Genomic DNA, 27,197 nt, shown 5'->3' with positions numbered 1-27,197 from the left:
GGATGGATGGATGGATGGATGGATGGATGGATAGATAGAACGATAGATAGATGGATGGATGGATGGTTGGATGGATGGATGGATGGATAGATAGAACGATAGATGGATGGATGGATGGATGGATGGATGGATGGATGGATGTTTGGATGGATGGATGGATAGATAGAATGATAGATAGAACGATAGATAGAACGATAGATAGATAGAACGATAGATAGAACGATAGATAGAACGATAGATAGAACGATAGAACGATATAACGATAGATAGATAGATAGATAGATAGATAGATAGATAGATAGATAGATAGATAGATAGATAGATAGATAGATAGATAGATAGATAGATAGATAGATAGATAGATAGATAGATAGATAGATGGATGGATGGATGGATGGATGGATGGACACAAAGACACACACACAGAGTTAACGTAACCTGGCACTGTGGCGTGTGGATGTACATGCACGCACGCACACACACACACACACACACACACACACACACACACACACACACACACACGCACACACACACACACACACACACACAGCTCACCAACATCAGAGGTTTTGTGGATCTTAATGATCTCGGCCAGCTCGAAGTTCCCAGCGATGATTGCCACCTACACACACACACACATCATCAGAAACTGGATTAAAGTCATTTTCTGCAAAGTAATTGAGTAAATTTACTCGATTACTTTTCTATTCCTGCTTTTTCTAAACCCTCTTGGCGACTTTTTTTGTCAAAAGCGACTAGCGACAAATCTAGCGACGGGAGATCGGCGGAGATTAAGCGTTAGCTAGTAGCTAAGGTTAGCTAGCGTTGTTAGCTACTAGCTAGTGAGTGACCAAAACAATGATTTTTCACCACTTTTCGGAAAAGTCATGTAATGCCGTTCAATCGCTCTGTAGCCATTAAAATTTTCCTTACAAGCAATTTAAATCTGCCTAATTTTCAATGGTTTCCAATGAGAGTCAACCCTGTCGTGTCCATTGTTTGTCCAACCTAGCAACAGTAACTGTGGAGGGCGGGACTTGGCAAAGGGTTCCCCGTTGGACCAAATTTTGAAACAAACACCAGAAATACACAAATATTTGTTCTTAGACTGAAGAACCTTACTCTTTTTAGTCAATGTACGTTCAAATTACTGCCAATGGCGTGAATTTTTGGAAAAAATGTAATAATTCTGGAAAAAAAATTTTTAGAAAACGTTGGGGACCCATTTGAACTCTCTCAAGGACCCTTATGGGTCCCCGGACCCCACTTTGAGAACCACTGTTCTAAACATTTGAAGAAAAACTATTGTTATTTAATCTGTTTGGTAACACTTTATTCGACGCCTATCTCTATAACTGCATTATAGCCATACGTATAATTATAGAGTTTATAGAGAGTTATAATGCAGTTATATCACTGTATAACTATAGTTATGAACATTCATAAATGATCATAATGCTTTATAACAATAAGACATAACAGCATTTTATGATGACTTATAAGGTCAGGTATTATAATACGTTATAATTGTTAGTAACTCGCTGACAATTCCCACATCGATAATGCATTATAAATATAGTTATAATGTGCTTATAAACGTGTATAACATTATCATTATCATTATATAAGCATAACACATCATAGAGCATTTTATAATGGCTTATAAGGTCAAGTGTTATAATAATAAGAGTTATACTGCTCTATAATGTGTTATGCTTATTGTTGTAAAGCCTTATGTCCATTTATAACTATAGTTATACAGTGCTACATTATAACTCATTATAAGCGTTATAGAGATAGGCGTCAAATAAAGTGTTACCATGTGTTTTTAGTGATCATAGCACACTATGAAAACTGGATTAAAGTCATTTCCTTCTATAGTTATAGTCATTTCTCTGTATAACTATAGTTATAAACACTCATGATGCTTCATAACAATAATCCTAACTAACTATAAAGCATTTCATCATGACTTATAAGGTCAGGTATTATAATACGTTATAATTGTTAGTAACTGGCTGACAATGCCCACATTGATAATACATAATGTGTTATATAGAACACATTATAGAAATGTGTATAACTATCATTATAAACACTCATAAATGATCATGAGACTTTATAATAACAAGCATAACACATCATAGAGCATTTTATAATGTCTTATAAGATCAAGTATTATAATAGAGTTATAATTATTCTGTGTTTACCTGAAAGGCAGTCTGGTTGTTGTAGTTCTTGATGTCCTTGTTGGCTCCTCTGAACAACAGAACTCTGGCACAACTGTCCTGAAAACACCAACCACCGGTTCATTAACGAGATAAAAATACATTTAAATAAAAACATGAAACGTTTGTTCATAACGAGACTGAAGAGAGAAAACAAAACAAAAACAAAAACAAAACCACCTGATCTCTGACATCACAGTGTGTGTGTGTGTGTGTGTGTGTGAAGTGTGTTACCTGGTTGTAGAGTGCACAGAGGTGCAGTGCGGTGTTTCCTGATGCATTCTGGGAGCTCATGTCAGCGCCGTAGAACAGCAGGTGCTCCAAGTGCTGCACGTTACCATAGCGACATGCCTGAACTCACACACACACACACACACACGCACACACACACACACACACACACACACGCACACACACGCACACACACACACACACACACACACACACATAGACACAATCATAATTGTACAGAGAAGAGGTTGAACTTATCAGTGCAGGTAATTAACTGATTGTGTGTGTGTTTAGGTGTGTGTGTTTGTGTGTTAGTGTGTGTGTGTGTGTGTGTGTGTGTGTGTGTGTGTGTGTGTGTGTGTGTGTCACCTGGTGGATTTCCTGCCACCCGTTCTCATCAGTCATCCCTGCAACCATGACAACAAGGAATCTTTCAACAGTGAAGCACACTCAATGTTATTGGTCATTAGAAGTAGATGATGCACACACACACACACACACACACACACACACACACACACACACACACACACACACACACACACACACACACACAGACACACACTGCGTACCGATGCTGGCGTGGTCCTGCAGCAGCAGCTCGCAGCAGTAGGGGGCGCCGCCCACCATGGCCGAGTGGTACAGAGGAGTCAGTCCTCGGCTGTCCTTGTAGTCCGGGGACGCTCCGAGGTCCAGGAGGGTCTGAGGTCACCATGACAACATCACCATCACCATCATCATCATCGTTATCATCACACACTGCAAAAACTCAAACTCTTACTAGGAATATTTGTCTTATTTCTAGTCGAAACTAATCAAATTCTACTTAAAATAAGACTCATCACATTAAAAAGTAGCTTGTTTTTAGACACTTTTTACTTCTTTCAAGCAGATTTTCACTCAAAATAAGTAGAAAAATCTGATACAAGCACAAAAAACTTGCTCTCATTGGCAGATTTTTCTACTTATTTCAAGTGAAAATGATCTAAAAACAAGTAAATTTTTAGGTGATGAGTCTTATTTTAAGTGGAAAGAGATTAGTTTTGACTAGAAATGAGACATTTTGACAAGAAATAAGACAAATATTCTTGGAAAGATTTGGGGTTTTTGCAGTGCATCATCATCATCATCATCATCGTCATCATCACCATCATCATCACACTGCAAAAACTCAAACTCTTACTAAGAATATTTGTCTTTAACTAGTCGAAACTAATCTAATTCTACTTAAAATAAGACTCATCACATAAAAAGTAGCTTGTTTTTAGACACTTTTTACTTCTTTCAAGCAGATTTTCACTTGAAATAAGTAGAAAAATCTGATTGTGAAGCAAGTTTTCTTATTTCTTATTACAAGCACAAAAAAACCTGCTTTCACTGGCAGATTTTTCTACTTATTTCAAGTGAAAATTAGTTTGAAACAAGTGAAAATGATCTAAAAACAAGTTAATTTTTAGGTGATGAGTCTTATTTTAAGTGGAAAGAGATTAGTTTTGAGTAGAAATTAGACATTTTGACAAGAAATAAGACAAATATTCTTGGAAAGATTTTGTTTTTTTGCAGTGCATCATCATCATCATCATCATCATCCACACAACAACAACATGTGGCAGACGCTCAGTGAGTCAGTGAGTCAGCTCTGTGTGTCTGAGGATCCTCACTGTTGTTGGGCATGTTACTTTTAAAAAGTAATTAGTTAAAGTTATTAGTTACTTTCCCCAAAAAGTAACTGAGTTAGTAACTGAATTCGTTTTTTTTTTTCAAATAAATGAAAATAAATACATTTTAAAAAGCATGCATCAGATTTGACTGCAGTATTTCTCAGATCAGGTTCGACAGGTTTTGGTACCGGAGCGAAAATCTGACTGAACATCTGAGTTGTTAAAAAAAAAAAAGAAAAAAAAAGAAAAAAAGATCATATTTTAACCATTGTGAGTCTTGTCAGAACTTTTGCTATTTTTAAGGGCAGAATTTTAAACTTAAAATAAATCTCTTCACTCTTTTACCGCAGATCTGATTTGATTTTATGATGTTGTTTTATATTTTATTGCACTTTGAACTTCCTTGGTGTATAAAATGTGGAGTTTAATATGGGTCAGTGACAATTTTTTTAATAAAAATGCTCAGATATATCAAATTACTCAGACTTGACCCCCATAACCTCCACTTATCTGGAACTAACCAACTCAGTATTCCTCCTCTGCACTGTGTCGGTTCGTTCCAGATAAACTGTTTTTTTTCCGACTACTTGATGGACTGAAAAGAAATGTGTCGGCTCTATAACATGTATTATTATTTAGTGACGGGAGTTCTTGAGTCAAGTGACGGTGCATTTTATCGTCAGTAACGGTGACGGTGTTATAACGGGGGAAACAATAACCTTTTTGATTACTTGTTACTGAAAAAGTAGCTCAATTTATTTAAAACGCCGTTATCCCGACATCCACAGAACCAGACAGAACCAGATCACACTGAGGTCACACCACCGTCCTCAGGGTGTGTGTGTGTGTGTGTGTGTTCGGACTATTTTCCCCTTTTTGCTTTATTTGCATTTTGACTCATTCTCCTGCCTCCGTCTGAACCGTCCAACCCTCAGGCCTCCTGACGTGAAATAATAATGATAAAAATAAAAGAAATGAACAGAAATGGGGCAAACACAGCGGCGGGCTGGTGCAGGGCCGTTGTATAGGGGAGAAAGGTGATGATAACTCTAGGGGCCCAGCGCCCAGTGGGGCCCATAAAAGACCCCAGTAGTCTAATCTTTGTATGACTGATTTATTCTGCGTAAGACCCTGACTAATACTCATAGTACACTGTAAAAACTCAACATCTTTCCAAGAATATTTGTCTTATTTCTTGTCCAAATGTCTCATTTCTAGTCAAAACTAATCTCTTTCCACTTAAAATAAGACTCATCACCTAAAAATTAACTTGTTTTTAGATCATTTTCACTTAAATTCACAATAAATAGAAAAATCTGCCAGTGAAAGTAAGTTTTTTGTGCTTGTAAAAAGGAAGAAAAACTTGCTCCACTATCAGATTTTTTCTACTTATTCCAAGTGAAAATATGCTTGAAAGAAGTAAAAAGTGTCTAAAAACAAGCTACTTTTTATATGATGTGTCTTATTTTAAGTAGTAATGAGATTAGTTTTGACTAGAAATGACATTTTGACTAGAAATAAGACAAATATTCTTGGTAAGATACTTGAGTTTTTGCAGTGTAATGCTGCATTAGCATCAAAACAAAAAAGGCTAAATAAAGAACGATAATACATACGTAGTCTAAGAAAAAAAAAAGGAAAAGTCAGGGGGAGGGGCCCACTTTAGTATTCTTTAAGCGGGCCCAGAATTCCTAGCAACGGCCCTGGGCTGGTGTGTGTGTGTGTGTGTGTGTTTCCTCACAGTGAGAGCGGAGCTGTTCCTGCAGAGGACGGCTCGGTGCAGCGCCGTGATGCCGTCTCGGGTCCTGAAGTCCAGGTGAGCTCCACCGCTGCGGAGGACTTTGATGAGATCACAGCTCTCCTCCAGCTGCACGGCCAGAGTCAGAGGACACTCTGAGACACAGACACAGACACAGACAGAGAGATTATTATTACTGCAGCTCAGACACAACAAACACAACAACTCACAGAGGACACAACACATTCACATCCTCAGGTTATATCATATTAAAACTTCTATCAAAGCTCCATACAGTATAAAGGTAGATGTTTGTGTTAAAGCTCCATACAGTATAAAGGTAGATGTTTGTATTAAAGCTCCATACAGTATAAAGGTAGATGTTTGTGTTAAAGCTCCATACAGTATAAAGGTAGATGTTTGTGTTAAAGCTCCATACAGTATAAAGGTAGATGTTTGTGTTAAAGCTCCATACAGTATAAAGGTAGATGTTTGTGTTAAAGCTCCATACAGTATAAAGGTAGATGTTTGTGTTAAAGCTCCATACAGTATAAAGGTAGATGTTTGTGTTAAAGCTCCATACAGTATAAAGGTAGATGTTTGTGTTAAAGCTCCATACAGTATAAAGGTAGATGTTTGTGTTAAAGCTCCATACAGTATAAAGGTAGATGTCCATGTGTAGTGTGATTATAAAGCAGCTCTAGGTTCTATATTAATACTGTGAAAGTATCAAAGCCTCAGTCCACAGAGAAATGCACACAGCCTGGATTCAGAAACTGAGCCTTAAAACCAGCCGTCAGGACTTCCTGTCACTTTGTGATGTCACAACTAAGCCCCGCCCCCTCACCACTTGGACCCACCATCCATCCAACAACAACTTGCAGGATTTTGGTTTCTCTGAGTGTTTTATTCTGAAATCTGCTCTATATTTTTATTGGATCACTTTAGAAAACAGTCAGCCAATCAGAAGAGAGGCTCAGAGCCTCCTCCTCTCTTCTGATTGGCTGACACCGACCTGTTGTTTCTAGAGAGCTCCAGAGAGAAGCTGAGAGAGAGAGGAGATGGAAAACTACACTGAGATGGTTTTTAGATCTTCTCATGGATCAGCCCTTCAAAATAAAACACTGGTAAAATATCTAAGTCTGTGTGTGTGTCTGTTGTGTGTGTGTTGTGTATGTGTGCGTGTGTTGTGTGTGTGTGTGTGTTGTGTATGTGTGTGTAGTGTGTACCTGTACCTCCGGTGTCCGAGTCGTGGAAGTTTGGGTCGAGTCCTTTCTCCAGCCATTTTCCAACCTTCTCCACGTTCTTCTGATGGACGTGCTCCATGAAGCGCTTCAGGTTCGCCTGAACGACAACAACAGGTTCATCATCAAACACACACTGTTATAGACCCAGTGTGTGTGTGTGTGTGTGTGTGTGTGTGTGTGTGTACCTTGGTGTGCAGCTTGGCCAGTTGTTTATCGTCCACGTAGCTCTGTGTGTAAACTCTCCTCTTATAACGAAACTGTAAAAATAAAAACAGAGATGATCAGTCGGTGATGGAGCCTCGTTAAGGAGTTCATTAGTTAATTAGTTAGTTAATTAGATAGTTCTCACTGTTTTAAATATGTCGTGTTACATCTGTATTTTATAATCGACGGTTCAATTGAGGATCAGCTGGTCGTGAATCAAACATGCCTCATTTATTTCAGCATCTTTAAAGATTGAAACAGGGCTGTAAAACTTGTTATTTTTCTTTTCTGAAATAATCATGAATCCTTTTGTCTATAAAATGTCAGACAACAGTGAAAATTTGATTGATTGACCAGACCACACACTGTTTCATCACTGTGGCCTTGTGTAAAGCAAAAAAACTTCATCAATGCTTGAAGAAAAGGAAGTTAAAAGTCTCCTTGTTTCAATTCCACAGGTTGTGTAAATACAATGATTTAAATGCTGCAGAATTTTAAACTCTTTAAAATAAAAAAATCTCTTCACCCTTTTTATCTCAGATCTGTTTTTATTTTATTATATTTTACATTTTATTGCACTTTGAACTTCCCTGGGGTATAAAATGTGGAGTTTATGTATACTGTATATACTGTATAAGGGTCAGTGACAAATTTATGTTTGTTTGTTTTTTTTCAAATAAATTAAAATAAATAAATTAAAAAGCATTCATCACATTTGTTAAATGTACATTTTGCATTCATGTTGGATTCATGTAATTTGAAATGACATTTGAACCTTTTAACCACAAAAGAATGATGAATATTAAATTTGATCCACTTACAGTGGATTTAAGTAAACATTACATTGAAATTGATTTTTTCGTAATGTATTCCTATACTTGAAATTTAATTAATTTTTGCAACACTGAGCAGGACTTGTCTCCTAAAACCACAGCTTTTTTTTTCTAAATAATGTGAGAAATTATGTAAAAAAAAAACACCAAAAACTATAGTGTTGCATTGAAAAAGTAAATTAACATTTATTTCACATTTGAGTCCAGATTTATTTTCAGATTTTGATGAAAAAATAGTGGTTACACATCTTGACACTGAGATGCATCTTGTCATTGACCCGTATATTTGAACATGACGTTTCCTCGTTCGGTTCCTGAAGTCGATCTGATCCGGTCCAGATCTCATCACCTATGAGGTCACAGTTTGAGATATCTACTCTACGTCTCGGGCTCTGATTGGCCGACTCACCTCCAGGTAGGGGATGGGAGTGATGGGGGGGAGGGGATACTCCTTCAGCAGACGCTCCTCGTCCAGAAACTTTCCGGCTCGGCCGTTGAACGCCGGCTGGAAGAGACCATAGTTCAAAACATCCGACAGAGACTGAGTCAACGTCACCAGAACCCTCTGCTTACTGGTCCAAACTGGTAACTCTGGGTCCAACCGCAAACACTTCTGAGGGAGCCAGAGGGAGACAGAGAGACAGACGCACGGACAGAGAAAAAGAGACAACACGGAGACAAGGGACAGAGGGACAGAGACAAGACAGACATGTTTGTGCTGCTGGTTCATTCATGTCGATACATAGATACAGGAACACTGTGTGTGTGTGTACATGTGTGTGTGTGTGTGTGCTACGTCTACGTGCACGTGCAGTGGTGGACAGTAACAGAGTAAATTTACTTGAGTACTGTACTTAAGTACTAGGGGTGGGAGAAAAAATCGATTCACATAGATATCGCGATATCTTTTTTGACGATTTTTAAATCGATTTTTTTTTTCAAAAATCGATTTTTTTTTTTGAAATTTTTTTTTTTTTGAATCATTTTTTTTTTTTTTTTGAAATTTTTTAAATATTGTGCAATGTGTATTTGTTCGCCTCTTTTACATACAGAGAGTACAGGCTTTGAAAAGGGTTTAAGTTCACTTTATAATGGAGTATGTTCATTTCTAGGCTCCTACAGTATTTGTGTGCAGATAAATGTTAAAAATGCTAAAGACTAAAAATCAAGAGAATCGGCAATATCGTAGAATCGCCATCCAAAAAATCGTAGAAGAATCGAATCGAATCGAAAAGCGTATCGTCCCAGCCCTATTAAGTACATATCCAGAGGATTGGTACTTTACTTGAGTATTAGATTTCTTTGGTACTTATTACTCTACTTGAATACATTTCCAAGACAAATATTTTTACTTTTACTCGAGTTAATTTCTAGGAAGGCTGAAAAGTACTGGTTACTTTCAGGTCTTTTTCTAAAATCCTATTGGACACAAGCTGTGTTTGTCAAAGAAGGAAACCCTAACCCCTAAAAGCAGCACATCAGTGCAGCTGCTTTCAAAGAGTTCATTCTCAGAAACAAGAGTTAAAAGCTCCTTACATTCATTTAGAAAAAATTATAGTAATTCATTGATGTGAAAAATAAGAAATTTACTCTTATTCTTACTTTTGATTAAAGCAGAAGTAAGCGATCTGGTCGTTTGGGCTAATGCTGCGTTCCAGGCAGGCTTTTGAAACCGTAAATTACAGCTTCAAGTCACAACTTACGACTTTGTAGCGTTCCAGGCAACCCACTCGTGTTTTTCCGACCTGTTTTACCTGCGAAAGTCACTATAACGGTCACTCGTAACTTCTGACCCGTGAACTCGTACCAGATCGAACTGGTACGACTTCACAGGTCGGAAAAACACGAGTTACGGGCTGCCCTGAACGCACCATAACTTCTTGTCAGCCGATGGAGTTAGCAGCCCCCGCCCTCGTCATGGATACTATAGAGTGCCGAAGCGGAAGCAGGAAGTAACGGCCCCATGGGTCCTCAATTCGAAAAAAGGCTCCATAGAAATGAACGAGACTCCAAGATTTATTTCGTGATCCGTTTGAATTGTGCCATGACAAAAAAATATGTCCTCTACCTGTTTAAAACATCACGTTTCATCCCGAGAAATCAGCAGTTTGGTGTAAACCTATTGTAAAATAAAATTCAGAAGAATCTGTAACCAGAAAGACTACAAGTCGCGTAGGTGACGTCACACACCAGATGCCGCCCTTTCCCGTGTCAGTTGGTGACGTATTTTTTGTGGGACACAGATCTGTAGTACGCAGAGCGTCGTCACACAAAATACATTCTTCTGTTGCCGTTTTACGATAAACTGCTGATTTCTCGGCATGAAACGTGATGTTTTAAACAGGTAGAGGACATATTTTTTTGTCATTGCACAATTCAAACGGATCACGAAATAAATCTTGGAGTCTCGTTCATTTCTATGGAGCCTTTTTTCGAATTGAGGACCCATGGGGCCGTTACTTCCTGCGTCCGCTTCGGCACTCTATTGGTCTTCGTCCCTACGTCACCACATTCACGGCGCATCCCTTGGCTGCACACACAGAGAGGACTGCCCCTTTATGCCGTTCTCTCTCCTCATTGGATAAAAACTGTAGGATACGATAAATGTTTTCTCTTCGGCTCAGAGCAGAGCAGAGGGACTGAGAGACCCGTGTTTCAGTCCAAACACTCTATGTAAGTGATTGCTGTCGGAAGATACAACTATTTAAGACTTATATTAACACAAATATATCACTCACTTCTGCTTTAAAGTAGATTTAAAAGCATGTTCTTTTGGATACTTAAGTACCTTTAAAAGCAAGTACTTTTTTACTCTTACTGCAGTAACTTTTACTTGTAACGGAGTACATTTTGAGCAGTAGTATTTATTTGTACTCTGTCCATCTCTGTGCACGTTGTGTGTTACCGTCTGCTGCAGGTCTGGGATGCCGATGCGGACGACGATGCTGTTTCCAGTGGGGGTGTCATCCGCGTCGTCGTCCCTGGCAACAGCAGAGCCTGTGGGGTTGCCGTTAGTAACCGCCTGTTGTCGCGGGCGATCATGTTTGGTGTCAGCAGCCGGACTCAGAGGCATGTGGCTGCAAGAGACACACACACACACACACACACACACACACACACACACACACACACACACACACACACACACACACACACACACACACACACAGAGAGAGATTCATCATCAGAAACTGGATTAAAGTGATTGCAATCAATTCTGCTGCAGAGTAACTGAGTAAATTTACTCGATTACTTTTCTCTTCCTGCTTCTTTTGCACATTTGAAGGAAAGTTTTGTTATTTTAATGTGTTTTAATTGATCCAGCATCTTCAGTTAGGTTATATAGATGAACAATTAGTTGATAGTTTATACTTCATTCATATAAACAAGCCAAATGTTGCAACTTTTCTGATCAATAATTTGTATTTATTTATCATTTTTGATGTCTGGATGTTTGGACAAGATGTGGTTTGACTCTGTGTTATTGATTAATAGTGATTGATGGAAAAATAACCTCCTGTTTTGATGATTTATTCAGTGAATCAGTTGTTTTCAAGCAAAAATAACTTAATTTAGGCCTAAATGTTGGAAATTGTAATTGCAGCTTTTCTTTGACTCCATTAAAACTGGTGACTGTCTGTCCATCACAGGGACATGAACAGCTGGATGAGACATGAACAGCTGGACTTTTAGACATTAAACAGTTTGTTGTTTCTCGTTAACGTGTCTGAGTCCAGACGTCCTCTCTCTCTCTCTCTGGTCGTCTGCCGACTCTCATCTGACCTCCACCTTCTACTCAGCTAAACAACGGCCTCGGGATGTTACATCACTTCCTGTTTTTCTCCCTCTGCTAAATGTCCACTCACGTACACACACACACACACGCAGACACACATCACAGTCTCAGAAAACAGTTGAATCACCAGTTACAGCAGGTTTAGAGCTGATTTTATATTTGAGAAGAAAAAACAGGATCCAAGGGAACTCTTCGCTGATACAAAAATATATAAAAATCCTTTATTAAGCAGCTAGTTCGTGGTGGAACAATAAAAGACCAACATGTTTCCGCCCACAGGATCTTATATCAGGCTGATTTTTTTATTTTTTATTCTAACGTCGTCTCTTCTGATTTAAGAGGAACCTGGTTCATCAGCTCAACGTTTGAGGATTTAATAGCCACAGTGCTAATTTTGCTAACCACTGCTAATGTTGCTACGTGAACGTTGTTGTCACGTTAGCATAAAAAACAAAACAAAAAACACTTTTCTTGTGGAGATTTAGGCTAAATGAGGAAATCAGCCAGACTCATGTCTCTGTGCTGAATATGAAAGAATATCCAGGCAGTGATTAGCCTAGCTTAGCTTATCTTAACATAGACTGAAAATAGTTAGAATATCTTTTTTTAGCTTAAATGTTTTGCCTAGGCCTAGAACTGTATTTAGAGAATTATAGCTTCATGTTTTCTTGAAAGTCACATAGGGCCTAGTCTTAATTTATCAGCATGCTAACATTAGCATTTAGCACAAAGCCCCTCTGTCCTTCAATCAAGAGATTCATGGCCGTCGATTCTTCATCGATCAGCTGATAAAGTCTGCAATGATTCTCAATATTGATTAATCTGCTAGTTTCATTTGTGTTGTCCCTAAATCCCAAACAATTAAAGTTCATGATGTCAGTAGGAGCCATTTCGGCATTTATTTTGTGTTTTATTTTAGTGGACTTCCTTTAAAGCAATGCACAGAGGGCGTGCAGGCTATATAGGCTACATGTATCTGTGAGGCAGGTGTTGCTGGTCTGAAAGCAAACAGTTTGTTTTAAAGGCGACATATTATGGAAACATCACTTTTTGAAGGCTCTTTAACATATAGGCTGTTTGGTTTCCGGGCCCCAAAAATGTGAGAATTGACAAAAAAATCTGTAATTTTCAGGCTCTCTAGGTTAAAACCCATGTGGTTTTATGAGCTGTTCCTTCAGTTGCCATCAAATGATATCATTAGTTTTCAAATTTGCATAATACCACCTCTACCTGGTAGCCTACCTGTAGAAGGGGCAGGGCAAGCAGTGGCTCATTTACATTTAAAGGGACAGGCACTGAAACCAGCCGTTCTGAACAGGGCTGTTTAGAGAGGATGAAAAGAGCTGTGATGTTTGATCCTTGGGGGATTTTGACCGAAGCATGTCACGGACATGTCTTTAAAGCAGAAGTAAGTGATATATTTGTGTTAATATAAGTCTTAAATAGTTATATCTTCCGACAGCAATCACTTACATAGAGTGTTTGGTCTGAAACACAGGTCTGTCAGTCACTCTGCTCTGCTCTGAGCCGAAGAGAAAACATTTATCGTATCCTACAGTTTTTATCCAATGAGGAGAGAGAACGGCATGCAGGGCTGTGTGTGCAGCCAAGGAACGCCGTGAATGTGGTGACGTAGCGACGAGGACTGTTATGGTGCGTTCAAGGAAACTCGTTTTTTTCCGACCTGTGACGTCGTACCAGTTCGATCTGGTACATAGACTGTACAAAAAGACGTACTGGTACGAGTTCACGGGTCAGAAGTTACGAGTGGCCGTTATAGTGACTTTCACCGGTAAAACAGGTCGGAGAAACACGAGTGGGTTGCCTGGAACGCTACAAAGTCGTAAGTTGTGACTTGAAGCTGTAATTTATGATTTCAAAAGCCTGCCTGGAACGCAGCATTAGCGAAAACGACCGGATCACTCACTTCTGCTTTAACACCTGGGAACTGTTTTAATCTGTGGTAAAGGGGCAGAATATGTCTCCTTTAAGGCAAGGCTATTTTTGATTTACATTGGAACTTTTGTTTATAAAGGAATTGGGAATTCTTTTAACAATAAATGGCTATTAGTAATCTGTAAAGCTTTGTTTGGACACTTTTTGTTTTACCCACGCACACACGCATGTGTCATCAACCACGACAGATCAGCCCCTGTGACTTTCTCTTATTTGGGTTTGGAAAGGGAAGGGTGTTACAATGTCTGACAAACAAACCCCCCCCTCAAATTTACTTTCTTTAGATGCTAAAATCTGCAATATTGACTTTAAAATGATGAATTGACTATTAAAAAAGTTGCATTTCTTTTGTCCTAGCATCAGTTTGGCTAATTGACGACTCATTTCAGCTCCCAGTTTTATTATAAAAGGAGCTACAGTGACTGTGAGTGTCGTGTCAGCGCTGCTTCATGCTCCTCTGAGACACGCTGTAATAATAATAATAATAATAATAATAATAATAATGTATTGTTATTGAAGAAGTCAGATGTAAAATCCATCACTGAGACCGTCTCGAGGACTTGCTGACAACAACAACATCCCCCCGACCCCTCCTTCTCTCTGTTCAACACAGACGGGACCTTATTATTATGTGTTTAATTATCGTTTGTGTTAATCATCATCGGTGCTAATTAGCAGTTGATTACCATTCATGCCAATAAAAGCGGAGCAGGACTGAAGTCAGAACTTAATGGCTGCTTCCATTACACACAGAGAGAGAGAGAGAGAGAGAGAGAGAGAGAGAGAGAGAGAGAGAGAGAGAGAGAGAGAGAGACAGACGAGCGGGAGGAGGAGGATGAGTTGTGAGTTGTCATAGAAACTGGAATAGCAGGGAATCCTGTGCTAACCTCAGTGTGTCACTCTGGTGTGTGTGTGTGTGTGTGTGTGTGTGTGTATGCGTGTGTGTGTGTGTGTGTGTGTGTGTGTGTGTGTGTGTGTATGCGTGTGTGTGTGTGTTAAAAAAAGCCCCCTTGATCTACATCCTCGCTGTTGCCATGGCAACGCGGTTGAACAATTTTCGCAGTTCCCCCCGTTTAAAACTATACCGACCGACCGACCTACCTGCTGACTGACTCTCTCTGTCTCTCTGTCTTTCTGTCAACCACACACACACACACACACACACACACACACACACACACACACACACACACACACACACACACACACACACACACACACACACACACACACACACACATCCAGCTGTATCGAGGTTTAAATACATAAATACACTGCAAAAACTCAAAATCTTACCAAGAATATTTGTCTTATTTCTAGTCAAAATGTCATTTCTAGTCAAAACAAATCTCATTCTACTTAAAATAAGACTCATCATATAAAAAGTAGCTTGTTTTTAGACACTTTTTACTTCTATCAAGCAGATTTTCACTTGAAATAAGTAGAAAAATCTGATAGTGGAGCAAGTTTTTCTTTCTTATTACAAGCACAAAAAACTTGCTTTCACTGGCAGATTTTTCTACTTATTTCAAGTGAAAATGATCTAAAAACAAGTAAATTTTTAGGCGATGAGTCTTATTTTAAGTGGAAAGAGAAATAAGACAAATATTCTTGGAAAGATTTTGAGTTTTTGCAGTGTAGATCAGTTATTGATTTCCCAATACAAAGCCGATCAGTGCAGATAGTGGTTGGAGCAGCAGGTCGAGGTCAGAGACCGGTCACATGGTCGACGATGTTCGTTGTTTAAAACGACTCACACCTGTCGTTTTTTTGGACGAAACAGCATCCAGCGAGCAGTGATGAGCTTTCTGGTAGCTATGGATACGGATCAATTCCTGAATAAACTATAAGAACTTCAGATTAGGGCCTTCATGTAGCCTATTTCTGAATCTTCATAGTCGACACAAGTCATAGTAGCTTATAAGAAAATATGCGAATACGCACTTTTGTTAAGCTGCTTTAATCAGGTGACGTTGCCCTGAGTGTGTGTTTTGAGCTTTAAAGGGACAGTTCAACATTTAGTCAAATCCTCCTCTCACCATAACCCCTCTATAGTCATAGCAGTAGGTTCGTTACCTTTAATTATCGGTGCATGTTGTTTTGAGATCAGCGGGGCAGAGACGTGAGCTGCTCATCTAACTTAATGGAGGCGCACGGTAGGCTATTTCTGCTTTTCCCTCATCAAACTCATCAAATACACAATCCAACAACTCCACAACGCTCTGGTGGACAAGTTGTGAGCTGCACATTCACCACGCTATGAGATAATAACACAACGTTACCAGACAGAGTTGTTTTAGAGGTAAATACAGAGACTGCTTGATGAAAAACTGTCCCTGAAGGCAACGTGCATCAGCGGTTTTGCATTAATTTCCCTCTAAAACAACTCTGTCTGGTAACGTTGTGTTATTATCTCATAGTGTGGTGAATCACAACTTGTCCACCAGAGCATTGTGGAGTTGTTGGATTGTGTATTTGATGAGTTTGATGAGGGAAAAGCAGAAGTAGCCTACCGTGTGCCTCCATTAAGTTAGATGAGCAGCTCACGGCTCTGCTCCGCCGATCTCAAAACAACATGCACCGATAATTAAAGTTAAATGAACCTGCTGCTGTGACTATAGAGGGATTATGGTGAGAGGAGGATCTGACTAAATGTTGAACTGTCCCTTTAAGGCAGAAAAGTGTCAACAACAGGAACAAGATCATTTATTAAAACATGACTCGACTCTTCAGCAGCCGGTGCTCACATCTCAGACGTCTGAGGGTCCTTGAAGGCACCACCTGGGAGAGTTTTCTAAACAGCTGCGTTAACCCGCCGACGCCACGACGATTTAATCTAAAAAACCACATTTGAAGTGTGAGAAAGTTGATTTTTTATTTTAAACCGAGAACGGAGAGAAGAAGGAGGAAGAAGAAGAGGAAGAAGCTGAAGCAGTGAATGACTTCCTCTCATCTACCACAGTAAAAGTAAAAGCCTCTTTAATTGCAGCTGCGATATTTAACGCTATAACGTTTCACCCGGCTCCTCAAATGTCAATGTCATGTTAAAACAAATCACAGACTCATTCATGTTTTTTTCCACAGTATCCCAGCATGCACTGCAGGTGGAGGTCACAGATGGGTCGCCTATAAACACCTTTCCTGTCAGTGTTTTCTATATTTTACATAAATAATAACTGGTTAATTATTGATTATATAACATGTACAGGCTCAGATTATTCAGTCTGAGGGTTGAAAGATGAGTTTAAGGACAAGAAAAGACAAAACAGAATTTTTAATCGACTTGATGTGTGATTTGAGGAAAACATTTTTACTCTTGCATGAGATTATTATTATTTTTTTAATTTTCAGATTATTCAACAATAAATATTAGAGGCTCCTTGTTCCAGTTTCCTCTGGGAATCTCTCTGATACTGATAAATCCAGTTTTATTCACACAATGAAGGAATCACCAGCGTCTTCAGGCCTTTATAAAGGAACTCTGCAGGATTTTCACCTTAAAGGGATAGTTCAACATTTTGGCAAATTGGCCCATTGCCATAATCCCTATAGCAGTAGGTTCGTTACCTTTAATTGTTGGTGCAAGCTATTTTTCACCACGCTATGAGATAATAACACAACGTTACCACACAGAGTTGTTTTAGAGGGAAATTCATGCAAAACCGTTGATGTGCGTTGCCTTCAGGGACAGTTTTTCATCAACAGTCTCTGTAGTTCCCTCTAAAACAACTCTGTCTGGTAACGTTGTGTTATTATCTCATAGCGTGGTGAATGTGCAGGTCACAACTTGTCCACCAGAGCGTTGTGGAGTTGTTGGATTGTGTATTTGATGAGTTTGATGAGGGAAACCAAGAAATCCCATAATGAGCCTCCGTAGCGTAGCTCTGAGCAGCTCACGGCTCTGCTCCACTGTTCTAAAAATAGCTTGCACCGACAATTAAAGGTAACGAACCTACTGCTACGACTATAGGGATTATGGCAATGGGGCAATTTGCCAAAATGTTGAACTATCCCTTTATCTATTCCACGTACATTTGTACCTTAATTAATCAGCAAGTAATTGTGCTGGTTAACTTGTAACTTGGCTGCAATGAAACATCCACGACATCTGCATCATTAAACCCTCTAACTCACATTTATATTTAGCAAAATTGCGATATACTGTATGTTGAAAGAATGAAAAAGGTTTGTTTTTTTAAATAAAACTATATTTTTATTTTCCAGTTGATGTTGTAGCTGTTTCAAGAGACAGGAAGTGAAACTGACCTCTGATCAGTTCTGACCTGAGCTTGTTGTTGTGTAACAGAAACGAGGCCGAGAGCTGAGTCATGGTTGTTTAACGTTTATTCTCCGAGGGTTCAACGGTCGTCGTCACCGGCAACACCGACCTCTCACTGCTGAAACTGAGCCGTCGTCTCAGATCCACTGGAGCCCGAGGTTCAACTTCCTGTTCCACTTCCTGTTCCACTTCCTGTTCAACTTCCTGTTCAACTTCCTGTTCAACTTCCTGTTCTGGGAGCGAGGCGGGAAAGTCCAGAAACTCTCGTCTCTCCAGCTCTGATCTCTGAGGAACGGCGAGATTTCCTCCCTTAATGAACCTGACCAGCGATTAGCCTCCTCCTTTAACACTCCTTCTCCTCCTCTTTCTCTTCTTCCTCCTCTTCTTCTTCCTTCATCTCCTCCTCCTCATCCTCTTCTTCCTCCTCCCCCTCTTCTTCCTATACCTCCTCTTTCTCCTTATCTTCCTCATCCTCTTCCTCCACCTTCTCCTCTTCCTCCTTATATTTCTCTCCTCGTCTTTCTCCACCTTCTCCTTTCTCTTCCTCCTCCTCTTCTTTTTCCTCCACCTTCTTCTACTCCTCCTCTTCCTCCTCTTTTTCCTTCACCTCTTCCTCCTCCTCTTCTTCTCTTTAATCTCCTCCTCTTCTTCATCCTCCTCTTCTTATTCCCCCCTCTCTTCTTCATTCACCTCCTTCTACTCTTCCTCTTCTTCCTCCACCTCCTCATTTTCCTTCACCTCCTTTTCCTCCTTCTCTTTCTCCTCCCCTTCTTCCTCCTCCTCTTCTTTTTTTAATCTCCTCCTCTTCTTCCTCCACTTCTTCATCCTCCTCCACGTCCACTTCTTCATCCTCCTCTTCTTCCTTCACCTCCTTCTACTCCTCCTCCTCCTCTTCTTCCTCTACCTCCTCATTTTCCTTCACCTCCTTCTCTTTCTCCTCCCCTTCTTCCTCCTCCTCTTCTTTTCTTTCATCTCCTCCTCTTCTTCCATCACCTCTTCCACCTCCTCTTCTTATTCCTCCCTCTCTTCTTCCTTCACCTCCTTCTGTTCCTGTTCCTCCACATCTTCTTCCTCCACATTTTCCTTCACCTCCTTTTCCTCCTCTTCTTCCTCCACATCTTCTTTTCCTTCACCTCCTCTTCTTTGTCCTCATCTTCTTCCCTCTCTTCTTCCCTCACCTCCTTCTACTCCTCTTCCTCACCCACCTCTTCTTCCTCTATCACTCCCTCTTCTGTTTCCTTCACCTCCTCCTCCTCCTCCTCCTCCTCTTCCTCTGTCAACCTGACGAAGCGTTTCTTTCCTCCTCGTGACTCGTCAGCTGCTCTGAGGTGAAACCACCGTCGCTGTCGAGAATCACAGCTCGTTAACACGGAGCTTCTCTCTGCTGTTTGATCGGATTTGAACCTTCAACATGATGAAGTCGAGCCAAACTCTCCCACAGCTGTTCAAACAATTTGACCGACAGCTCCAACACATCTACAGCTTCTGTCCTCATGAAACTCTACAGGTTAAATCAGATTCATATATATAAAAACTATTCATAACTGTGGCACAAAAGACAAAGAAAACTGAAGACACAACATTCACCATGTTTGGTTTGGCTTCACGAAGGTTCACGGACTGCAAAAACTCAAAATCTTACCAAGAATATTTGTCTTATTTCTAGTCAAAATGTCTTTTCTAGTCAAAACAAATCTCATTCTACTTAAAATAAGACTCATCACATTTAAAAAGTAGCTTGTTTTTAGACACTTTTTTACTTCTTTCAAGCAGATTTTCACTTGAAATAAGTAGAAAAATCTGATAGTGGAGCAACTTTTTCTTTCTTATTACAAGCACAAAAAACTTAATTGGCAGATTTTTCTACTTATTTCAAGTGAAAATTAGTTTGAAACAAATGAAAATTATCTAAAAACAAGTAAATTTTTAGGTGATGAGTCATATTTTAAGTGAGATTAGTTTTGACTAGAAATGAGACATTTTGACAAGAAATAAGACAAATATTCTTGGAAAGATTTTGAGTTTTTGCAGTGAACATACCAGATTTTTGCATGATATAAATGTTTTCCTTTGCAGTTGTACGTCTCAATATTTCCTTACACTTTGTCTTATTTCTAGTCTAAACTAATCTCTTTCCACTTAAAATATGAAATGAGACATTTTGACAAGATTTAAGACAAATATTCTTGGAAGGATTTTGAGTTTTTGCAGTGTGGGTAATGTATGTGGTCGTTATATCATTTAATACTTATAGTTTTAGGGTGTTTAAGATGTAGGAAATGAAAAACAGTAACAGAACCTATTGATTATTGTCTCAATGTTTTAAACAGTTTTTCAAGATGTTTCGTAAAAGCTCAAAATAATAACGTCTTGTTTTGTTGAAAACGACACGTGTAGTCGACATCTATCCTCCTCTTTCTTTTTCTCTGACTCCCTTCCTTTGTCCCTTTGTTTTGTTTCTTGTCGTTTCTTCCTCTCGTCTTCCCACGGTTCAGACGACTTCCACACCTCAGTCATCATCACAACACTTCTGCTGCTGGTTACACTGCAAAAACTCAATATCTTACCAAGAATATTTGTCTCATTTCTAGTCAATACAAATCTCATTCTACTTAAAATAAGACTCATCACATTAAAAAGCAGCTTGTTTTTAGACACTTTTTACTTCTTTCAAGCAGATTTTCACTTGAAATAAGTAGAAAAATCTGATAGTGGAGCAAGTTTTTATTTCTTATTACAAGCACAAAAAACTTGTTTCACTGGCAGATTTGTTTGAAACAAGTGAAATGATCTAAAAACAAGTACATTTTTAGGTGATGAGTCTTATTTTAAGAGAAAAGAGATTTGTTTTGACTAGAAATGAGACATTTTGAGAAGAAATACGACAAATATTCTTGGAAAGATTTTGAGTTTTTGCAGTGTAGCTACCGATCGATCGCAGCAGCAGATCTCCAGTTGAAGAAGTTGTTTCTGGGTGTTATCAGCTGTGTGGATGTGAATGAGTCCTGCAGCTCGGCAGCTTTTCCTCCACTCTGCACCGTTATGCAACGTTATGTCTCCTCTGGGTCGGAGCGCTCCCTCAGGTTTCCTCTGAGGATCCAGGATGTTCAAGCGTTCATTGGTCCGGGGTTTTGGCTACGGATCATTGTGTTGTGTGTGTAAAAAAAAAAAAAAAAAAAAAGGTGAAATTCTTGTAGGATTAGAGCAGCGAGCGTCGGTCGGCCTCGTCCTGAAATAACTCGGGGTCACCGACCGTTTCGATCATTTCCCGTTTTTGTCCTGAGCGGAGCCGCTGTCCTCCCACACAGCAGCAGCAGCAGCACTGCAGCTCCGTTCATCTGCAAACAACAAGACTCAAACTCACAAAGCTCTGGTTTCACCCAACACGGCGAGGACGATGGGATCGGATCGCCCACGTGGCTCCGAGGGACCGAGGAGAAGCAGCTCCGGCTTTAAACCACATTAATGACTCAGTTTTAATTGGGTAAAACGACGTCTCATGATTTCTCTGAATATTTAAGTTAATAAAAGACGTTTTCAATAAACGTCTGGACAAAAGGCCCCACAAGAGGGAGGGATGGAAAACATGGAACATTCAACAGTTTAAAACAGTTGATCGCTGGTCTGAGTCCGATCCACATTCATCGAACCTTTAAAGGGATAGTTCAACATTTTGGCAAATTGGCCCATTGCCATAATCCCTATAGTCATAGCAGTAGGTTCGTTACCTTTAATTGTCGGTGCAAGCTGTTTTTAGAACGGCGGAGCAGAGCCGCGAGCTGCTTAGCTGAGTTACGCTACGGAGGCTCATTATGGGATTTCTTGGTTTCCCTCATCAAACTCATCAAATACACAATCCAACAACTCCACAATGCTCTGGTGGACAAGTTGTGAGCTGCACATTCACCACGCTATGAGATAATAACACAACGTTACCACACAGAGTTGTTTTAGAGGGAAATTCATGCAAAACCACTGATTTTCATCAAGCAGTCTCTGTATTTCCCTCTAAAACAACTCTGTCTGGTAACGTTGTGTTATTATCTCATAGTGTGGTGAATGTGCAGGTCACAACTTGTCCACCAGAGCGTTGTGGAGTTGTTGGATTGTGTATTTGATGAGTTTTAATGAGGGAAACCAAGAAATCCCATAATGAGCCTCCGTAGCGTAGCTCTGAGCAGCTCACGGCTCTGCTCCGCCGTTCTAAAAATAGCTTGCACCGACAATTAAAGGTAACGAACCTACTGCTATGACTATAGGGATTATGGCAATGGGCCAATTTGCCAAAATTGAACTATCCCTTTAAGTTCCCGAGGACCAAAATAACCGCAACAACTCAGAAATGTCTCCTTTTCTGTTGGCAGACAAGACAGGAAGGAAAACCAGATGTTTAAAAAAAGGTGTGATGACGGATTACTACCTTTTCGATGAGTAATTTCGGGTGTCTACTTTTAATTTCCCTTCAAAAACCAAACAAATAAAAGCAATAAGAAGATACAGACCATGATATAACACACTACAACTCTTAGAGTCAGCGTAACAACAGGCCGGGATTGAATCAGTTTCTGTATCTGGTTCCAAGTTGGATCCAGTTCCCTAGTTGGTGAAATAATGAGATTCATCAGCGAGTCCCAAATCAAATCTTCCATTTACTCTAGGGACATTATGGGAGTTTAATTCTTGGATACCAACAACAGTTTACACTCTTTCATAGAAGAGTGTGATATTTTTAACTGTAACTTTTCTTGACAATAATAAAAAAAAAAGGGAGCTGATGAAAAAGCCGAGTGAGTTCCTCCTGCTGCATAATTCAGACAGACTGTGGGTTTGTAGCGAGGAGCGCGTCGGTGCCACCGGCCGACAGCGATCACAGGCTGAACGTCGGAGAACTCCAGAGAAGATCAGAGGGGAAAAGCGGCTTCACGTCGTCAAATGCAAATGATGTGGGTTTTTTTTTTTTTTTTTTTTTTTACAGCACAGAGAGTAAAAAGAGAGAAAAAATGTCCTCACATAGAAGAACGAGGAGGAAACACGGAGGAAATGATTCACATGTTTATGTTCACAGGAACTCACGTTTCCTGCTGGTTGAACGACGACAAAGTGACACGTCAGGGTTAAAATACAACTATTTTATTTGAAGTTTGGTTGCAATGAAGCATCCACATCTGCAACGTTAAACCCCAACTCACATTTATATTTAGAGAAACTGGGATTTATGTTGGAAGTACGACTTCAGTGTTGAAGAATCAGAAACTGGTTCATATCCCTGGTACGGTGGCTGTTTTGGGACATCATAAACCCAACTTTTCATTGATTTACTGATTGGGCTCAACCTCGATCCATAGTTATTGATTTACTCTGTTAAAGTCTTTGACATTTTTGTGAATATTGCCGAGGGCTGGGGCTTTCAAATTGAATTTCCAGTGTAGTGTTGTCCGTGAAGGTTCCCAGTCATCCAGATTATCGTAGCCATCCTAAAGGCTCCTTCAGAACTGAAGAAGCCTTTTGGATGAGAGACGAAACGGCTTTTAAGAATCTAGAAAAGTCGAGTTGCCTTCAAATATCAACACTTAACAATTTCGAGTGTTGTTCCTCCACATCTGCAACATTAAACCCCAACTCACATTTATATTTAGACAAACTGGGATTTATGTTGGAAGTACGACTTCAGTGTTGATGAGTCAGAAACTGGTTCATAGGAGGAGTCCGATATCCCTGGTACGGTGGCTGTTTTGGGACATTATAGACCCAACTTTTGGTTGTAACTGATTGGGCTCAACTTCAATCCATACTTATTGATTTACTCTGTTAAAGACTTTGACATTTTTGTGTATTTTGCTGAAGGTTGGGGCTTTCCAATTGGATTTCCAGTGTAGTGTTGTCCGTGAAGGTTCCCAGTCATCCAGATTATCGTAGCCATCCTAAAGGCCTTTTGGATGAGAGACAAAACGGCTTTTAAGAATCTAAAGAAGTCCAGTTGCCTTCAAATATCAACACATAACAATTTCTAGTGTTGTTCCTCCACATCTGCAACATTAGACCCCAACTCACATTTATATTTAGAGATTTATGTTGAAAGTACGACTTCAGTGTTGGATCGTAGCCATCCTAAAGGCCTTTTGGATGAGAGACAAAACGGCTTTTAAGAATCTAAAGAAGTCCAGTTGCCTTCAAATATCAACACTTAACCATTTCTAGTGTTGTTCCTCCACATCTGCAACATTAAACCCCAACTCACATTTATATTTAGAGAAACTGGGATTTATGTTGAAAGTACGACTTCAGTGTTGACGATGCAACTGATGAGTCAGAAACTGGTTCATAGGAAGAGTCCGATATCCCTGGTACGGTGGCTGTTTTGGGACATCATAGACCCAACTTTTGATTGTACTGTAGCTTTTCTGATTGGGCTCAACCATGATCCATAGTTATTGATTTACTCTGTTAAATTCTTTGGTATTTTTGTGAATTTTGCTGAGGATTGGGGCTTTCAAATTGGATTTATAGAGTAGTGTTGTCCGTGAAGGTTCTCAGTCATCCAGGTCGTTGTAGTCGAAGAGAGACAAAACGGCTTTTAAGAATCTAAAGAAGTCGAGTTGCCTTCAAAAATCATCACTGAACGATTTCTAGTGTTGTTCCTCTGGAGGGAATCTAAAGAGGTCAATCACATCAACAGCAGGGACCTTGTGGAGATTCAGGGTTTATACAAAACAAACTAAACCATGGAGGAAAGACAAACTACTTCAATTAAATTTTGGGAACAATCAAGGTCACAGTTCAAAGAAAAACAACATTGGACCGAAGTCAGAAGCTTTGTCGACCTTCGCCTCCGCCTTCGTCCTCTCTAAGAAGCTGCTTCCGGTCTTTTGGGGTAAACATGTGTTGCTTGAGGCGTCTGAGCGGAGCAGATGACGACTGCTGCCGACGGCGACCGTGAACATCCAGGGGATCAACTAGACTCATTAAGATTCATCCACCAGCTGTCACCAGATTCCACATCAACCAGACGGTGACGTGGCACTTTCTGCTGCTGTCACTGTGCAAAACCAGCTATTTAACGATGCTCCAGCTGAAAAACCATTCAAGGTTTTTGCGTGTTGTGTTGTGTTGTGCGTGTCAGCCAGCGAGGAGTCAATTGTACTCTTTAAAGACCGAGATATAAACAGATTTCAGAGACCTTAAATATCCCTGGAACACAGCGAAGGCCTTAAATGAAGAGGTGGAGGAACCAGCAGAACCTCGTCCTGAATTAGACCATGAGCCTGTAGTCTTATTGTCTGGAGGCTTAAAGCACCAGAACCACCGTTTTGTCTTGTATTTTTAGATTTCACTCAATTTGAAAAGGTCCCATTTTGTATAAATGTATGTATGTGAGTCCTTTTTTTTCTTTTTTCTTTCTAATGAAGCAGGTTTTGGTGCTAAACTACCAGAGCTGCATAGAGAGTAAGTTACTTTTAGTTCTTAAATCATCAACACTTAAGATAATTAAAGTCTTGGCCTGTTTACTCGCACTATATAGGAACACTATTGATTTGCATGTGAGGGAATTTCTTATATTGATTGTTGTTGAACTTTATAGTGAGTTAAGTAAGTTAAGTTTTTCCCTATTTTGTACAGCACTTTGTTTGTAATTTTGTGTTCACTGATCTGCACAGCACTTTGGTCAACTTTGGTTGTTTCTAAATGTGCTTTATAAATAAACTGATTTGATTTTGATTTCTTTTGGTAAAAGTTTCCCCTTGGAGAAGTCATTGTATGAACAGATTAAAGTGTGAATAATTCAGTATCATAGGAACCAGGTTCATTGGATGTTCTCAGTGTCAGTCAGGTCAAAAACAATGTAGGAACTCGTTTTTCACTACTTAACATTCAGTTCTAGAAGATTAATTAAAATAAACCACATTGTCTGAATTATAACACAACTATTAAACCATAATGACGATGATGATGATGTAACAAAGTCACACTCACCTATCGTCAGCAGTCCCATCAAACTTAACACTTAAGATAATTAAAGTCTTTTGGCTTCTTTACTCACACTATATAGGAACTTTATTGATTTGCATGTGAGGGAATTTCTTATATTGATTGTTGTTGAACTTTATAGTAGGCTAAGTTAAGTACGTTAAGTTTTTCCCTATTTTTGATTTCTTTCAGTAAAAGTTTCCCCTTGGAGAAGTCATTGTATGAACCGATTAAAGTGTGAATAATTCAGTATCATAGGAACCAGCAATGTAGGAACTTGTTTTTCACAACTTAACATGCAGTTATCTAGTTCAGGACATCCAATTCTAGAAGATTAATTAAAATAAACCACATTGTCTGAATTATAACACAACTAATAAACCATAATGACGATGATAATGATGTAACAAAGTCTTACTCACCTATCGTCAGCAGTCCCATCAAACTTTTCCAACGGCCTTGACTGATTTCTACTGGTCTCTTCTGGTCAAGTCTTGGCCTGGTTTGGTCCTGTCTGGTTTCTTTTACTGGCTTACTGGTCTGGTACTGGCTGGTTTGGGAGCTGGTTCGGACCGTCAGGAGAACGGATTGTGTTGGAGCTTCTGTTGTAATCCTGTGGTGAAGTAGTTTCTGAAGTTGAAGTTTCCGTAGGTTTTTTGTATTTTTCCTCCTGAGCAGCTGAAGGACTTTTACAGTAAACAACAGTAAAAGTGTTTTTTTTTAAGTGGTGGTGTTATTGTGTAGTAGTAATCCTGCAGCGAGAGAGCTGAGAGGTCTCAGAGTTTCAGATTGTATTCTGGGAGCTGCCCTGCCCATCCTGTAGAAAGGGAGGAAAAGAGGGGAGGAAGAGGAAGAGGAAGATAGGGGAGGAGGAGGAGGGTGGGAGGTAAAGGAGAGGGAGGCCAGGATGTGAAGGAGGGAGGAGGAGGGGGAGGAGAAAAAAAAACATGTCAGGACGATGACGACCACTACGGAGCGTGAGGCGGTTTCAGTCCTAACTGGGTCGATCTCAGGTGCGTTTATCGGAGGCCATTTCAGGTTCAGTCAGTTACACAA

General features: G+C 39.7%; 1 protein-coding gene across 7 annotated transcripts in view; it reads right to left on the bottom strand.

Moving 5' to 3' along the window:
• The window catches only part of shank3b (SH3 and multiple ankyrin repeat domains 3b), a 51,662-nt gene extending 24,745 nt beyond the window's left edge, over window positions 1-26,917 (bottom strand). For 4 of the 7 annotated variants that reach the window (XM_083999496.1, XM_083999499.1, XM_083999497.1 and 1 more), the window contains exons 1-8: window positions 7,294-7,361; window positions 7,091-7,205; window positions 5,865-6,016; window positions 3,035-3,164; window positions 2,832-2,869; window positions 2,466-2,582; window positions 2,214-2,291; window positions 559-625 (exon numbers count right to left, since the gene is read on the bottom strand). In XM_083999496.1, coding sequence (XP_083855622.1) covers window positions 559-625; window positions 2,214-2,291; window positions 2,466-2,582; window positions 2,832-2,869; window positions 3,035-3,164; window positions 5,865-6,016; window positions 7,091-7,187 — 679 coding nt within the window. In that variant the 5' untranslated portion in view covers window positions 7,188-7,205; window positions 7,294-7,361. Of the gene's footprint in view, window positions 1-558; window positions 626-2,213; window positions 2,292-2,465; window positions 2,583-2,831; window positions 2,870-3,034; window positions 3,165-5,864; window positions 6,017-7,090; window positions 7,206-7,293; window positions 7,366-8,554; window positions 8,759-11,050; window positions 11,223-26,563 lie in introns of those variants that run through there. The other 3 variants (XM_083999498.1, XM_083999500.1, XM_083999502.1) reach the window with 2 other exon arrangements.
• Window positions 26,918-27,197: the final 280 nt, after the last annotated feature.

The sequence above is a fragment of the Trachurus trachurus genome (genome assembly GCF_905171665.1).
Source record: "Trachurus trachurus genome assembly, chromosome: 23".
Lineage (NCBI taxonomy): Eukaryota > Metazoa > Chordata > Actinopteri > Carangiformes > Carangidae > Trachurus > Trachurus trachurus.
Note: the sequence above shows the minus strand (reverse complement) of the source record. Positions and strands in the feature narration are given on the sequence as shown.